Source organism: Mytilus trossulus, chromosome 10 (assembly GCF_036588685.1).
Source record: "Mytilus trossulus isolate FHL-02 chromosome 10, PNRI_Mtr1.1.1.hap1, whole genome shotgun sequence".
NCBI lineage: Eukaryota > Metazoa > Mollusca > Bivalvia > Mytilida > Mytilidae > Mytilus > Mytilus trossulus.
In genome coordinates, this window is record NC_086382.1 from 37,870,078 (window position 1) to 37,887,723 (window position 17,646).

Below are 17,646 nucleotides of genomic sequence, written 5' to 3' on the forward strand. Positions count from 1 at the left end.
TTGGTTAATGCAGGTCGTTACAAAACCCTTAGCCCCTGAGTGTTGCTATCCCATATCCCCGGAAGTTGCTAACCATTATCCAGGGGAACTTCACGCAAATTTTCCTTAGTTCCATGATTGCTCCTTGTGTAATATTGAATTCTATAGATGATTCATGATGTTTGTAATTCAATGTTTAATTCATTAACGATTTTGTCCTATTATGCCAATCATTAACACTCATTTCATTAAATGCATCACTTGACTGCCACATTTTGAAGGAATGGGACTACTGACCTAGTTATGTAAATTACCCACGTTGATGTCACATCATCTATGACGTTACTCTCACAACATTGAGTGCCAAAGGAGTAGGTCCAGTAAGAGCCCTTTTTGGCCTCAAAATATAGCAGTTTTACAAAATTGTTAAAATGTAAACTTATAGTTATTTATTGGATAGTAGAATGGTTCTGCTTCATAAATAATGGCTGTTTTTGACAATACAATGCACATATATTGAGTACTAGCACCATTTAGTCATGCTAAATTACTGAAATCTTCACAATTCCAGCATTGTCGTTCAATTTTAGACGGTTTCCGTGTAAAATGAAAGTGGCCGCATTTGTGTTCATCCAAAATATTGAAATGGAAGTTGTATTTGATGATAATACATAACATATATAAAGATTGAGGATGAACACGGATGCGGCCACTTTCAATTTTGACAAAAACCATCTATAAAGTGACATTTTTATGCATATTTGGTAGATTTTTCAAATTTTAGCTTGAATTGGATCGTTTTTAATGACTTAATGAGTTAAAATCTTTCACATAAAATAATTGAATCAAATGAAATAGACACTTAAGCGTTTAAAAAGTGGTCAAAATCTTTCATCAGATGAAACTGAAATTTGAGGCCAAAATCGGTCCTTACCGGACCTACTCCTTTGACTCAATCCAGTTTCTCTGTCTCCGTATTAAAAACGTCTTATATTTGACTACCTGTAGGGTTCTACCACAGGTAGTACCCTACACCCCGTAAAAAATATGTAAAATTTCCAAATTTCAATAAAACTTTTTTAGATAATGAAAAAAACGTTGTTTTTAGTTACACTTTCTACCCTAATTTCCACAATTCGATTCAGACTACAACCCTTCGGCTACGCCCCATGGTGTACTGGGGTACTTCAGGGTGTTAAAATATCCATATCTAAGGATATGAACATAGATAACTTATAACATCCTACATTTCTTTAATCTTCCATTAATAAATCTAGAAATTATTTAAAGTAAGTTATATTTTGGTCTGACATATAGGTCTTTAAGTCAAGCTTTCAAAATTTTGACTTGAGTGTTCCTGACGAATATGGATGAAGAAAGTAAATAATTTTATATTTTAAGGCTTACACCAACAGCCGACCTTTACATTGATAAAATGAAAAGACTTTTGGATTTAATAGAATAAAATATATATTGGTTAGAAGTTGTTGATTAAATACTTTCAAAAATGTTACCCAGAGTGCTTCACATTTTGAATTTACAATTTTAAAGGACTATTAGTTATTCCATTGTTTATCCCAAAACTGGAATAACTTTATATAATTGGTTGAATTGTAAAGGATGTTTTCAATTTGACATAATATTTGGCTATGTTTTTAAAAATATTATCAAAGATGCTTCACATTCTGGAATGATGAATAAGAACCTTTTTTTTCAGAGATGAAGATTCCCACAATGAAGAAGAACCTTCTTTAAAGGTATGTTATTTTTTTTATCTGCTTCAGTCCATTGTTTTATCCTTTTAAACTCAGTTTTCCAAAGAAAATAAGAATAGTTTTTAGATTAATGAAAAACAGGGGGAAGCTGCCAACAGTCATTTTGAGATAGGTTATGGACCCTTCTACTAAGGTTTTTAAATTTATGTTGATACTGATGACAAAAAAAAAGATCAAGTTCAATGTTTATGATATTTACTTTTATTGTTCAGGAGTTATGGCCCATGATCTATTGGAAAATAGGACTTTATGTTTAAATCTGTGTAATTTCTCATACTCTACTAGACCAATGCTTCTTAGATATTGATTTGTTCTTACTGCAAAAATTAATGGTCAAGTTTAATTATGACGATTTTAAAGTCATTGAGGTACATACAAAAAAACATACAAAAACACTCATTCAGTTTCCAGTAAACTTATAGAAATGATTATTTCATACCATGCTCTCTATGAAAATAAAGAGATGCTGCATGATTGCCAATGAGGCCTTAGACTTTGGATGGTAGATTACTTTAGGACCCTAAATGTATATTTGTAGATTATAATAGACAACTTTTAGGCCTCATATAAAAACTGAGAATGACATTATAGATTCTTTTCAAAGTGGACCATATAGGTTTTTAATGGCAGCTATTTTGATTTTATTTGCAAAATTTTTATTAACAACAAATGTTTTACAATTTTAAAATGCCTCAACAGCTGTTGATTGCTAGCTAACATATTTTTCTGTGTGTGCACTGTATAGAGGGAAACATTAAACAGCAAAAGATGTCAGCAAGACCTTATAGGAGTAGTTGTCCGTATATAAATAATTTTTATCATTTTTGGCAGAAATGACAGGAAAAAGAACTACACTTTAAAGTAAATAAAATCTACTAATCAGTCGGAGTGACTGTCAGAATTTGCATTGGTTGAAACGCACTAGAAATGAACAAATAAGGGGAGATAATTTACACAAATTATTCAAACCAAAAGTTATTTAGATTTTTTTTTAATAACAACACAGGGAGAAACTTAAGACTTACCATTTCTAACTTAGGATAGAACTAATTTCAAACTAGGATAGGTAGGTTGGCAAGTTTTTTTCTTGCCATGTTTTAAAATTCTTCTACATTGCCTGATTCTTCTTCTTGGAGCCTCTAGTTTATTTTCCTCCTAACTGCTTTTGTAAGATAAAAAAAATTGCAAATCAAATGAAAAAAAGACAGATTCCTTAAAAGTAAAAATCCACTAATGGACATGATATCAAAGTTCTCCAAGATTTAATGACCCTATTTAGTTAGCTATAATATGTAAAAAGTCTTTATTTATGTTCCTGTCTCATGAGTAAAATGTTGATAGGACTTGTAATGGGAATTTTATTTCATAAGGAGGAAGAAAAAAAAATTCTTACTTTTAGGTCATATATTATTGAAGTTAGACATTGACCTCATAAGGGAGATGCATATCATTAATGAATTTGATTTAAAATGCATTGAAAATGATGTAATTTAAAAAAGCAAAATGGTCCTGTTTTTGATAAAAGGAATAAATATTCGAGGTTTTTTTTCTTTTTGTTTTGATTGTGTATCTTGTATTATCATGATTATAAGTGATTTTCTTCATTTTTTTTTCATTTTTTTATTTTAGATTTAGTTTGTTAACTGTTAAGATAATTTAATTTTAATATGCAATAAAAGAGAATATTTTGTGATTGGGATCACATTTGCTATGAATAAACTTTGATTTTTTTTTTATGGAGGAAATAAACAGCCTAAATATATTGGGGCCTCTTGTTTGTGGGTTTGTTATTGTGATGATAGGAAAATAATAACAATTGTGATTTCCTTTGTATTTTATTGACAACATACTAGTTTGTATACTTGCCAATAATAACAGTAATATTAACTCATTCAAGTTACACTTATGACATATTGTAAATACATGTATATTACCTAACTGTTGTAAATTTCCTCATATTATAGAAATTAAAGATGGTCACATTTGTTATCTTTAGAAAATCAAAATTAAATTTGCAATTTCATGTTGTGAAGTGTATAAAACTCTTTGCCTATAGCAAGAATTGTAAAGCAAATTATATGTCAGACTTAAACTTATAAAATCAGCTCTGAGCAAAATTGTTAGAGAAAATACATGTAATTTATTCAATAGTGTAGGTAATTTCTCCTGTCGATCTATTTTGAAAAGTGAATCAGCCACAAAATTTGTTAAGGATAAATGAAGTACCTCTTATTTCATCTGCACCCTTTGATGTTAGATACTTTAGAAGTTCAAGTTGTTTATTGGGAATATATTTATTGTGTGATAAATTTATGACTGATCTTTTCTTGTAGCAGTCAGTTGATAGTATCTCCTATAGTAAAGAGGAGGAGGAGGTTAAGGTACCAGATTCTGTGATAAGGGAACCAGATCTGTGTATTGAAAATCAAGGTAAGTTGGTGAATTTGATTCTACTAATGAAATGTGATATGATTTTATTAGTGTGATTGATTTGTTGATAAAGTAGTACTAAACATCAGAGGAAGAGTTTTGTATGTGAAGGTCGTGAACATCTTTGTCTAATTTTGAAGATGTATTGAGATTAAATGCAATCCTAGAAGATATTCTAAATGTTTGTACTTCAGTTGCACTGCTGGATAAAAGCGGGATAAATTGTGAAAGGAGAAAATTGTAGGATGTCTGTGCAAAATTAGTATTGAACTGACCTGCACATTGTAGTGTATATTTCTCTAAATAAAGTGAGAATACTGGAATCATAGAAAGGCATTTGACATCCCTTCTACAGATGCACTGCTAATTAAGGGGGAGAAAAAGAGGGAGAGATGGGTTAATTGCAAAAGGAGAAAAACGTAGCATGTTATAGTTGTACACCATATCAAAGGAAGAATTAAGTATTGACTGTAGGGTATATTTCTCCAGATAAAGTGCATGAGAATGATAGAATTCTAGAAAGGCATCTACTACAGATGCACTGCTAATTGAGGGGAGAGGAAAAAAGGGGGAGTAATACTAGGATGTTATACTTGTACAAAATGTCAGCTATGAAAGGGCCTGCACACCGTCAGGCATATTTCGCCAGATATAATGCTTGTACTATCCTGGAAAGACATTTTGAATGTTCTACAGATGCACGGCTAATTTAAGGAGGAAAAAACTAGATTGTGAAATTTTGTTTTTAATCTATCAATATTATATCTTTTTACATGTAATATTTCTAAAATCTCCATTTAAATATGTTGAAACAACTGATATCAAATTTGAATGATTGAAAAATTGTGTAATCTTAAAAATATTAAATAACTTAAAAGTGTAAAATCAATTACCCGTATTTATGTAAGAGGAAGTAAAGAGGAAACCATATTTATTATCTTAAGCTTCGGGCATACAACTGAGTTTTACCTCTTACAGGTTTGTGGACCATAATGTCTATGATTTATTTCATTTAAATACTTGAGTTCAAAACCTGAAATGACCCTAGAGTAGTCATAATTATCATTATAAGCAGTATTAGTTTGGCTAAATGTTGTTTCATACCCCTATGCTTACTTCAGAGAGATACAAGGATGTTTACATTAATAAAAAGACATGATTAATCTATAAATTATTTATAGTTGACTTGTCAAAATCACTTGTCATTGAAATCAATATTTGATAATTAATAGTAAAGTAATTAAATCAAAATTTAATGTTATATATCAGTGAGACTTGAAAACAGCAATTTTGAACTTTCTCAGTCAATTTTTCTATTTGGTCAAGGGAATACAGAAATCATATGTCTGTCTGTCTTTTCTGATTTTGCTTTGTAAGCAAAACTCCTAAAAGGCTTGATGAATATTGATAAAATTTTACACAGGTGTAGAATACTATCTCAGGATGTGCATATAATTTCAATCTAATAAATTCATGGGAAATAATCTAATTTGCAGTGAGAACCTACATTTCATTTTAACACGTAAGATTTGATAGAAAGACGAGGACACCCACTTCAACCCCTAAATACACCTTAATATTTTGTTATGCCCCTCCTACGATAGTGTGTCCCTTTGTTTGTTTGTCCGTCTGTCCCCCTTCAGGTTAAAGTTTTTGGTCAAGGTAGTTTTTAATGAAGTTGAAGTCCAATCAACTTGAAACTTAGTACACATGTTTCCTATGATATGATCTTTCTAATTTAAATGCAAAATAAGAGGTTTTATCCCAATTCCAGGGTCCACTGAACATAGACAATTATAGTTAGAGTGGGGCATCTGTGTTCTGGGGACACATTCTTGTTCTATAGTAGATGATTTATTTGGCAAATAGTTAAACCGTCATTGAGCTTTTTTATTGACACAAGTACTATGCTTTAGAAAGTCCAAGTCCTAGTACATGTACATACATTCAATAATTAACACTGACAATAATTGAAAAAGTTATTACTGGGATATTTTGTGCTTCTATCACCTTGGTTTGAACTGGTATTCATCTTTATTTACATGTATGCCAAGTCTTCAATTGTAAAAACACATGCAGTTAATTAGTGAAAGCAATTACATTTATATGTTGATATCAGGAAGGGACATTATTACATGTGCTTTGTTGTCAGCAGAAGTGTCTTTGTAATCTATTCCTGAGGGACTAACTTAGATGGCTTTGATGAGGAGAATATTTAGGTAAATGCAATTATTCTTACAAAAACTTCTCAAGGTCAGAAATGTGCTCTAACTTGAAAATCTGCAGAAAATCCCTGAAAACCAGTTATTATGTCTTATTTATTGTGAATTCAATGAGTTAAGATTAAATATTTGTTGGTGTGTAATGCCACTTTCAGCACACTTTGATGTCTCAGATTTTATTGGTGGAGGAAGCCCACTTTCTTCATTACTACTTGCTAATTGATTAAGATGTCTGGCGCACCTTGCCAAAGAGGGGTTCAAATTAACAACCTCAATGTTTTAAACAGGCTAGTGTCTCAATGTAGATAGTCAAAATAAAATACTTCTATCTATTTGCAAAAAGATATGAAAGTGTTGTATAGTACGTATCAGCTAACCACGAGAAATAACTGCTTTTAAAAACCTTAATTATTTTAATCACATGTAGTTGAAAGATTTAAACAGTAAGTAGTGAGAAAATTGAATGTATATATACTTTGATTGTATATATAAATCAAGATGTAGACTTTTGTATGTATATCTTGATCCAAAGCAAACAAAAGTTTGGAATTTAAAATGTAAATTGCATTCTTTTAGACTTTCACCTATCAACTACATGGAACAATTTTCTAAATTTGATTAAAAGCCCTGCAGTTGTGTAAGTGAGGGATTAGTGTTCAAGGTGAAAGTATTCTAGTTAAGAATTTCATACTTGAATTAAAAGCAATTCTCTGCAGCAGGTAGGCTCATTTAGAAGATAATGAGATTTAAATTTGAGATTAAAGTTTAACTATGCATTGATCCTTATCGTACAACATGTTGATTAGGTTTAAACGGTTTTTGTGAACAAACAAAATATTCTGACAATTACACACATTTTAAACAAGTTGGTTTATTAAAAGTAATATTGGATTTGAAACATGTTAAATTTGTTTAACCAATTTCATTATTAATATAATATGTTATCTCTGCTTTGCGAATGATGAAAACAACAATAGGATTGCAACATTTTTATCTATGTAACTTCTATAATGTTCCATCTTTTTTCCCATAAGATTTTTCTCCAAAAATTGATATAATTTAAGCCTTAAATTTCTAGGATTAATACATGATACTTATACAGTTAAAATTGACTAAAGTTGGATATGTACTGCATGTACCTAGTTCTAGGATAAATACATGATACGATTAATAACACCATGGTGTAAGAAATGATTAGTTTTATTGCTTGAGGTTGTCAATGTTTTTTTATACTTGTCAGTTATAAGTGTTATACATATGCTTTGACACATTAAGAAAAACAGAATTGAGAATTGAGATGGGGAATGTGTCAAATAGAAAACAACCCGACCAAAGAATAGAAAACAGCTAAGGCCATCAATGGCTTTTCAACAAAATGCCAAATTCTCAAACCCAAAGATGGGCTTCTGTTGGGCCTTAAACAAAAATGTGTTCATAGAAAATGTTTTGTTTAAATGAGTGGAGTAAATGTTGCAAAATTAGTTCATTATCAACTTGTTTTATCAGGGGATTTAAAAAAATGCCTTTATTTCATCTAGATAACAAAAATATAAAAAGACCATTGTTAAATGGACCTTGGGGTTTGTATTGCTCAACATTGCATTCAAGTTCTTGTGGGTTTTTATGCCCCATTTATGGGCATTATGTTTTCTGGTCTGTGGGTCTGTCTGATCATCTGTTCATCTGTCTGTTCCTCCATCTGTCCAGCTTCAGGTTAAAGTTTTTGGTCGAGGTAGTTTTTGATGAAGTTGAAGTCCAATCAACTTGAAACTTAGTACACATGTTCCCCATGACATGATCTTTCTAATTTTAATGCCAAATTCTATGGCAGATTCTTGTTGGGGTTTTTTGTTTTTTTTACACTTGCTCTATAGGTAAAAGCAAGAGGCAAAATATTTACTAAGTTTTTTAATACGTTTTAAATGGTTTGCAAAAATAAATCAACAAGCGACCACATTTCTATCATTATCTTGATAATCCAAGCACAGACATATCAATTAGATAGCAAATAAATTTTCCATACATCTTGCAGATGTGTAATGATAATGATACCTATATTACATTTTGATTTATTTCCTAGATCATTAAAAAGAACCAAAGTGCATGAACCCAAATAGAAGGGAAGAATTTTTATTATGCATAAGAATGTACTCCATTAGTCAACAAGGTCGATGGATCAAGATTTTGGTTACTTATAAAAAAAAATTGAATTGCATTTTAAGCTCCACTGCAGTGAAAGGCCAGTGTTGCCTATTCCCCATTCAAAAGCATTGATTGTCAAGAGGGGGATTCCAACCCCTGGACACCCCTTGGATCCGCCACTGCATGCCAACCAAGATTGACACCAGTACTATAAACATATTTTTAACTTAATTATTTTCAGAAAAGTTTAAAACAGATCAATAACACAAAATAGTGTGAATGTTGTTAAAATTAAAAAGATAAAAATGTGCTGTTATTCCCTCAGCTCTGTTATACCCTGTTTACACCTTGTCAAGATTCAAAGAGGATTTATGAAATCTGATATATATCTGGATTTATCATATCCAAATTAAATCCAGTTTACCTAGAACTTTACAAGTGGTTTTGTAATGTGTAATTGTGATTCTTGAATAAATTCTGCATATAAGGGAAATTAATATTCATGCATGTACATGATTTTATGGTGCTAAAAAATAAGAAATGGTAAGCCTGATATATTTTGGATAATTGAAATATGCAATTGTGTTCATGTGTATATACATGTATTTTTGACACAAATCCTGATGTTAGTTGAAATCGGTGTAAAAAACACCTACACCAAGTTGTTTGTCTCAGATAAAAAAAAAATGAGCTTTCACTTTGGAATTATATGTGATTGGAAACTGGTATTGTCAAGTCGGATTTCAAATCCTATTTAGTTGTCGTGTGAACAGAGTATTAATATCCAATATGGTCAACTTATTAGTCACTTGACAATTATACAGTGTTATTTTTCTTACAACTTGCTTGAGATGGAAAATTATCGCTAGAAACTAAGAAGCCACATGGCGTTGCTAATGAAATTGACATGAAATTGACAGCGTCATCAAAGGTAAAATAGCGATAAACAGATTATCATTGGTCATCTCAACTAGATTGCCTTTCTTGCTTTCGCTGAACTGGATCAAGCGAGAAAATCAATCTCGTTGAGATGATCAACAATAATCTATAAAGATAGAAATTGCAGAATTAAGCATAGGAGGCATTGGAGACATAAGGTCATGGTTACTGGTCCTACTCTTTTGTGGGTAGAAATGATACACAAACAATGGTGTATCCACAAAAATGCAAGTTTTCAATAGCTTGGTATGCAGAATTTGTCAAAACCATAAAAGAAGTATCCACAAGATTATGATTTGTCGTCAATTCATGAAACTTGAGTCATTAGTATATATATTATGAAATTAAGAAAAATTTACTGTGAACAATTTTTTTCATGTTTTTTGGGGTTGTTTTTTTTCAATTTCATGATACGCGTATAAATAAGTATGACTGAAATTCAGAAATAATTATTAATTTGTTCTTTTACCTTTTTAGAATCAGTAAAGGAAAGAAATGTCCTGAAGCTTTCATTATTTCGCCCTTGCATGCTGAGGAGTTTGCAATCTCCTTATATTTATAGTATAGAAATCGATTGTTTCTAATTTATTTTTCTCATGTGATTTATTTTGTAGATTCTAGTAGTAATGACTCAGGCTTGTCATTGACCTCAGCTCTAACTAACAAACTTGAAAAGCTGGTGAGTAGATAATGTGCATACTATTAAATAAGTTTACCAACATTTGTATTTAAATTTAAATTCCCATTTGTGGATTAAATTTCAATATTTAATTAGTCATGAAAAAACAACAAAACAGAAATTTTTGTCATGACTTCTGTTCTCATCTACAATATTGGAGAGTGTCCTTTGTTGAATGTGTACACCGACACAGGTTCTTAAATACTTTGGTGCCTCTAGTTTAAATCATAATATTAAAGATATGTAATGTTGAACTTTTTTTTTCTCAATTTATTTCACATTTATGTAACAAAATAAACAGTGGTTCTCTAAGATAACTGTACTGTGAAAGGTCAAAGGGTGAAGGGCGAGATGGTATAAACTGACCTGTATTTTATCATTAGATTTTTTTATAAAGTTTGACAAAAAGACTATAAACCAAACAGCGGAAATGATGTCTTGATTTTTTCGATTGTTGGTCTGCTGCCTCAATAACTAATAAACACATTGCCATTAATCAAAAATGTAATCAAAAATATAAACATATATTGCATATATGATTAGGAATTCCAGATTATTACCAGCAATGATAGTATCATTTAAACACCATTTATACATCTGCATGTGACTACTGAAAACATCATTAACCATTATCAAGTAAGACAGCACTGCTTTACACATTAAATGCCTTGTTTACATTAGGTAGAAACTGTTTGTTAAAGTTCTGGCAAATGTAGCAAGCTAAACTACAGACAAGAGTCTTCAGTTATCAGATTCTTGATACCTCTGATGCTTGTCAGTTTCTTTAAAGATTGAAGATCGTACTGAAATATTAAAAAAAAATATAAAACAATAGCTTCACACTACAAATTGAATTGAAGGAGTGTTGAAATTAAATGTATACAGACCTATATTGATTGCATACTGCTTGATTCATTCCAGGAAAAGAGAGCTTTTGGTTTATTTAAAAAAGAACTTAAAAATAAGTTTGCTCAAAATTTTTCAAATGCTTGTAGACCAGACATATTATGGTCTATTGATCTTTCCAAATGTCTTACAATTACATGTTTATGATTTGAAGAAACTACATAAATATGTATGGAATGTTAAAGCTCCCTTTTGGTTTTCTTCAAAGGCCATGTAACTGATTTCCAATTTATTGCCTCCTATGATGATCCATTTCTATATTTTTCCAAATTTTCAGTAATAGTTGTGTCCTGAATAATTCAGTTGTAATATTCCAATGTTCTATGATGGAAACATTAAATATAAATGTCTGTGAATTTTTACCTTGATAATAGCTGACAATCCATATGTCAAAATGCCAGATGCATGCGTCAACTGCAGAGGTAGTCCACACTTTTTGCAGCCGGACAGACCCTCTGCAAGTACACCAAGTTCCACTATACGTCTGCCCATAGACCAGGAAGTTTCTGTAGAAGTTGAAAACAACTGCTCCGCGACGTGTATGGGGGGGTTGCCATCATTCGCGGATGCATAAGAATGGTCCTTGAAAACGGAAAGATACTTCCCATCTGTTGTACATCTTTCCCTTCTCCGATCTACTAGACCCTGTAGAACCTTCAGTAACCGCTCCGTCTGCTTTTTACTCTTAAAACCTTTCACTTTGCGTACCATAATCAATGTCAACAATATCTACCGGCAGACGATTGTTTACATTGCCGACTGACATCCGGGACTTTGAGTAAGTCGTTCTAATTTTATACAACCATTTCTATTCAAGTTTTATTAATTCATTTTCAACTTAATGAATATATAGAAACAATTAATGTACATTTAAACGATAATTTTTATCTTCTGCGAAATATGACTTTTTCAGCCATTTTGCGACATCGAAGTCAATCGCGAGTTATCTCCCGTTGACCACTTCCAAATTACGTTAAAATCGTCAGAAGAGTACATCCTTAAGCCCTGAAGGTCTATTCAATGATACAACATAGTAGCTTGAGATTTACCTATCTTGACTTATCTTAACTTATCAGCTCTTTGACTCTCCTATCATTAAGATACCATTTATGGGCATTATGTTTTCTGGTCTGTGCATCTGCCTGTTTGTTTGTCCCTTCGTCCACCTGTCTGTCCCACTTTAGGTAAAAGTTTTTGGTTGAGGTAGTTTTATGATGCAGTTGATTGTATGGACACATTCTTGTTCATTTTTAGCTCACCTGGCCCAAAGGGCCAAGTGAGCTTATGCCATCACTTGGCGTCCGTCGTATGTCGTCGTCGTTGTAAACTATTTCAAAAATCTTCTCCTCTGAAAATACTAGGCCAAATACTTCCAAACTTTAACTGAATGTTCCTTTCGGGTATCTAGTTTATAAATTGTATCCGAAGTTTTGATCTATCAACAAACATGGTCGCCATTGCTAAAAATAGAACATAGGGGTCAAATGCAGTGTTTGGCTTATATCTCAAAAACGAAAGCATTTAGAGCAAATCTGACATGAGTAACAATGTTCTTTAGGTCAAGATCTATCAGCTCCTTATATTTTCAGGTGAATCAAACAACCCATTGTTGGGTTGCTGCCCCTAAATTGTTAATTTTAAGGAAATTTTGCAGTTTTTGGTCATTATCTTGAATATTATTATAGATAAAGATAAACTGTAAACAGCAAAAATGATCAGCAAAGTAAGATCTACAAATAAGTTATTATGACCAAAATTGTCAATTGACCCCTTAAGGGGTTATTGTCCCCTAATGACAATTTTTCACAATTTGTTCATCATATTTGCTAACTTTAAAAAATCTTCTCTAAAACTACTCAACCAAATTCAACCACACTTCAACTGAATGATCAGTAGGGTGTATAAAATAAAGTTTATGTTTTATTTTCTATTTCGTCAAAAAACATGGCCGTCATGGCTAAAAATAGAACACAGAGTAAAATGCAGTTTTTGGCTTAAATCTCAAAAACTCCAGCATTTAGAGCAAATAAGACAAGAAGTTAAAGTATTTATAATGTCAAGGTCTACCTGTCCTGCAATTTTCAGCTGAATTGGGTACTGTAAATTCAGAAATTAATGCGAGGTTTTTATTATTGCGAAAAATGTGACTGAGTTGTAAACGCAATAATTTAAACTCGCATTTTGAAATATTTCATATGAATTTAACAGGATTTTTCTCAATATCGTAAAAATTAAAATCGCATTCCAGTCTAAACTGACAATATCGCAATAATAAATGCACGCAATAATTTCTGAATTTACAGTAACTGGTTTTTCAGGTATAATGCCCCTGAATTGATGATTTTAAAGAAATTTTGCAGTTTTTGGTTATTATCTTGAATATTATAATAGATGCAGATAAACTGTTTATAGCAAAAATGTTAAGCAAAGTAAGATCTACAAATAAGTCAATTTGACCATAATTGTCAATTGACCCTTTAATAAGTTATTGCCCTTTAAAGACTTTTTTCACAATTTGTTCATCATGTTGACTTACTTTAAAAAATCTTCTCCTTTAAAACTGCTGTATCAATTTCAGCCAAACTTAGGCTAAATGAGTTTCAGAGTATCTAGTATAAATTTTTTATATTATTTCCTTGTATGTCAAGAAACATAGCTCCTATATATGGCTAAAATAGAACATAGGAGAAAATGATTTTATTTTTTTTGCTTTTGAAAAAAATAGGAAGATTCAAAGAACATTTAAATAAATTGAAAAGCCAAAATAATCATTGATGAGTGATTTAACCAAAAAAATAAGGTGAGCGATTCAGGCTCTTGAAAGCCTCTTGTCAGTTTGAAATAAAAACATCCATTACAGATTATTTACTTAATACAGGCTTAGTGGAGTCTCCAGTTTTATTAATTAATAATTTTATATTATTTTTTCTGACATCAGATATCAATTTGTGTAATAATGTTGGCTTTGACATAAATATTGATATTAAAATGTACTTTTGAAAACTGTAATTTCTGCAGGCTAAATTCATATTACAACATAAAAGTACTAAGGTTATTGAATGTGAGCCGACAAATCTTTATTCAATTCTATGTAACTCTATGGCATAAAGATTATGTACTTTTACTTAGAATATTAAGTATCTTCGAACTGAAAGAACTTTTAAGCATCCTGGTTTAATGGGGATAATATGATGTAATTACTTAAGATCCATCAGAGTTTTATTGCAGTGAATGTTTCTCCATTTCAGGTTTTATCTAGATACAGGAATTTAGGAAGATTTTTCATTGTCTGTTTTGTAATAATGTTTTTAATGGTTTTACAGACTTTAGAAGAGCCAGTAGAAAAGGAAGAGTGTGAGGTGGATGGGTTATCTCCCATTGAGGGAATGAAAATGGAACATACAGATATGAAAGTCACAAGTTCACAGTTATCTCAAATTAGACAGGTAGGGTTACTTTAATACAGGGAATTCATTTATTTCATGGTTATCATTTTTGTGGACTCTGGAAAAATTAAATTTTGGTGAACCATTGTTCGTTTGGATTTTGTTCAAAACAAATTCTAGGAATACAAGCCTGAAGGAATTTGGTATTTTGATGAACATTTTAATTTGTTGTCCACCTTTTCAAATATAATCCATGAAAAATGAATCCAGAGTAACCTTTATCACTGGGGTACTGGAATCATACAAAATGGTCTAAAACCAAGGTCTATGTACTTATAATATTTTTGGGGGATATTTGATTAAGTACAGTTCCAATAAAAAAAAAAAACTTTTTGAAGTTTGAGTGTACCTTGTAACTATCAATACTCAAGAGGATGAATAGATTATCTTGGTATATTTTTTCCAAAACAAAATATTCGGTCTGCTGACAGAAATTAATATCTACCTTTGAAAAAGAAAAATATATTGGTTTCTCCCTTATAAACACTGGTAGTTTGTCCAATAGAAATTGTGTGTTGAAAAGTTATCATAAAGGTACTGGTGACATGAATGGTCTTTGAACCAATAATTGTATTATTATATTCTTTAAATAATATTTAGACAATTTGATAGCAATGATAGTAATTAATGGTTTCTTAATATAACCATGGTGATTTTTACAAGGATCTTGATGAAAGTTCTGCAATCTATAAATGAACAGTAAGATATTTATACTTTTTGGCTTCTAATAATCAGTCTTTGAACAAATGTTTAGTTTAAACATATTTTACTGTGACTAATGGATCAGACACAAGTTTTACAACTTAGTAATGTTTTCTCTAATTTAATTTTGATTCAATATAGCACTGACAAGTTGTTTTGTTGCAGTTATCCCCCTTTGTCTTTACTTTGTTGACATATCTTCGTAAAATTAAATTTGAAATACTTGAGACCAGACTTCTTGATAACCTGTTGAAAAAAATTTAAACTTTGAAGATTTTTTAAAGGTTTACTAAAAGCTTCTGTTTACCACTGGAATTTAAATCTACATGAAAAAAAACCTAACAATGCATAAAGACAAATTTAGATTTAAGTTATGATTTTAATTTCTTTCTGAGGACCACGTAAATGTTGTTTTAAAGATTATCAATTAAATATTTTATTTGAATTAAAACAAATTATGTCATAATTTGTTTATAACAAAATTTTGAAGGATAGATCAAGAAAGATAGAAAAACATTAAATTTATATATCATCAATATTTAAGTAATACTTCTGATTGATAATTACGGAAGCAGAGAAATATTAGAGAAAATGCATGATCAAGGTACAGAATTCCAGAAACTTAAACACTGTTACATATGTTATCTCAGTGGGGTAGTACTATTACATAATTTTCTACATCACAGAAAGATAGTACATTAAACACTTTGATTATTTTATAGCACTGATGCTTCATATTACATAACACAACAGATAGAAATATGTTTTGGCTTCTGTTTTAAAAAAATTGTGGAAAAACCAAACATCTGATGTAGGTTTATTGCGTCAGTGTTCAAAAATAATGCTGGCCTTTTATCTCAAGGCTAGTAAATCAAGGTTTAGGTATGTTAAAGTTAACAATTTTTAACAAGACTTTAGAGTTTTCTCTTGGGTACCTGTAAACTATCTTGTATGACGTCATCAATTCTGATTAATCACTAGATTTCAGCAGAATTTGTTTTTACAAGCTAAGCTGAAATTATTTACTCATCTGAAAGCACCTTAGTTCACTTCCAGTTTTTTGTGGAGTTCAAGGAAGAAAACCAGGCATTGAACAACCGGGTTCAAAAACTTAGTTCATCTTAGTCAACCTCGACATCTGTACAAACCTTATTTCAGCTCTATCTAAAAAAAAACTTAAGATTTCAGAGATGAATTACCTTCTGCCTTAGGTGGAATATTTAAATAGAAGAAACTTCTTATTTCTAGTTATCTCTTATCTTTGAGTGATCTGTGATGGGGGTGGTTATGTATGTTCTTTATAACCTTTACTTCTAAAAGGTGTGTCTCTTTCAACGAATGGAAGTTGGGGTCAAAAACTTAGTTCATCTTAGCAGACCCTGTGCATCTGTATAAACTTTATTACAGCTATATCTCTAAAAACTCTTTTGACTTCAGAAATGAATAAACGGTGCATCTGAAACTTCAGCCTTTGGTAGAATGTTAAAATCGAAGAATCCATAACTTCAGTAGTCTAGTGTCTGTCTGTCATAGCTCCCATCACTATTCTAGTTATCTCTTATCTTTAAGTGATCTGTGATGGGGGTGGTGATTTATGTTCTTTATAACCTCATGTTTTTATTTATTTAGTTTCTTCAAATTGTCATCAGTATATACCATATATCAAATGAGATATTTACAGTGGGATTATAAGATGATAGTCTGACTAACCCCACCCTATAATCTTTTAATAAGTATCTAATAAATTATATTACAATTATATGCGGCCATGTATTTACTGCTTAGTTCATGTTTTATTGCACTTTAAATAATATAAATCCTCCCACTCAAAGAAACATACATTATTCAACTGTAATTACAGTATTTGAGAATTTACCAAAAATTACATTATTTTGAAATCTATCCTTTTGATAAGTTTGCACTTAAAATCTTGATTTTAACCCTTTGTGTACCACATTTACAGCATTGTGTAATGTTCAGGATTTATTTGTTGAAAAGTGAATTATCATTGGTAATGGACGTGTAAAGATCTGTTGTTAAGATTATAAAGAACAATGAATTGGTATCTCCTTGGGTTAGAATGTTTAAATCTGTGTAAACTTGAAGAAACTTTAAAATTGGTATATTTTTTATGCCCTCCCTGTATAGGTAACTGGAGCATTAAGTGTTACCCTATACCGTCCTTCTTTCCGTCCCATTTTAAATGCCAAACCTCATTTCTGAAGGTCAATATTCAGTCTTCACAATTATCGGAAATGTCAATGATTAGCTGATTCAAACTATTTCAAATAAAAAGGGGGGAGGGGGTCTTCCAAAATATGCCATTATTGAAAGGTAATATAGTATTTGATCCCAAAAATTTCAAATAAGATTGGGGGGTGGGGGAGGAGGGGATAGTCCAAAATTCAAACATTTCCATATTTCTG

The 17,646-nt window shown here is 31.0% G+C and overlaps 1 protein-coding gene across 6 annotated transcripts in view; it reads left to right on the forward strand.

Moving 5' to 3' along the window:
• LOC134687308 (inositol 1,4,5-triphosphate receptor associated 2-like) overlaps positions 1 to 17,646 on the forward strand; it is a 126,824-nt gene that overhangs the window by 48,784 nt on the left and 60,394 nt on the right. For 5 of the 6 annotated variants that reach the window (XM_063547487.1, XM_063547484.1, XM_063547488.1 and 2 more), the window contains 4 exons: positions 1,697 to 1,736; positions 4,088 to 4,184; positions 10,102 to 10,166; positions 14,396 to 14,518. In XM_063547487.1, coding sequence (XP_063403557.1) covers positions 1,697 to 1,736; positions 4,088 to 4,184; positions 10,102 to 10,166; positions 14,396 to 14,518 — 325 coding nt within the window. The remainder of the gene's footprint in view (positions 1 to 1,696; positions 1,737 to 4,087; positions 4,185 to 10,101; positions 10,167 to 14,395; positions 14,519 to 17,646) is intronic. The other variant, XM_063547486.1, reaches the window with a different exon arrangement.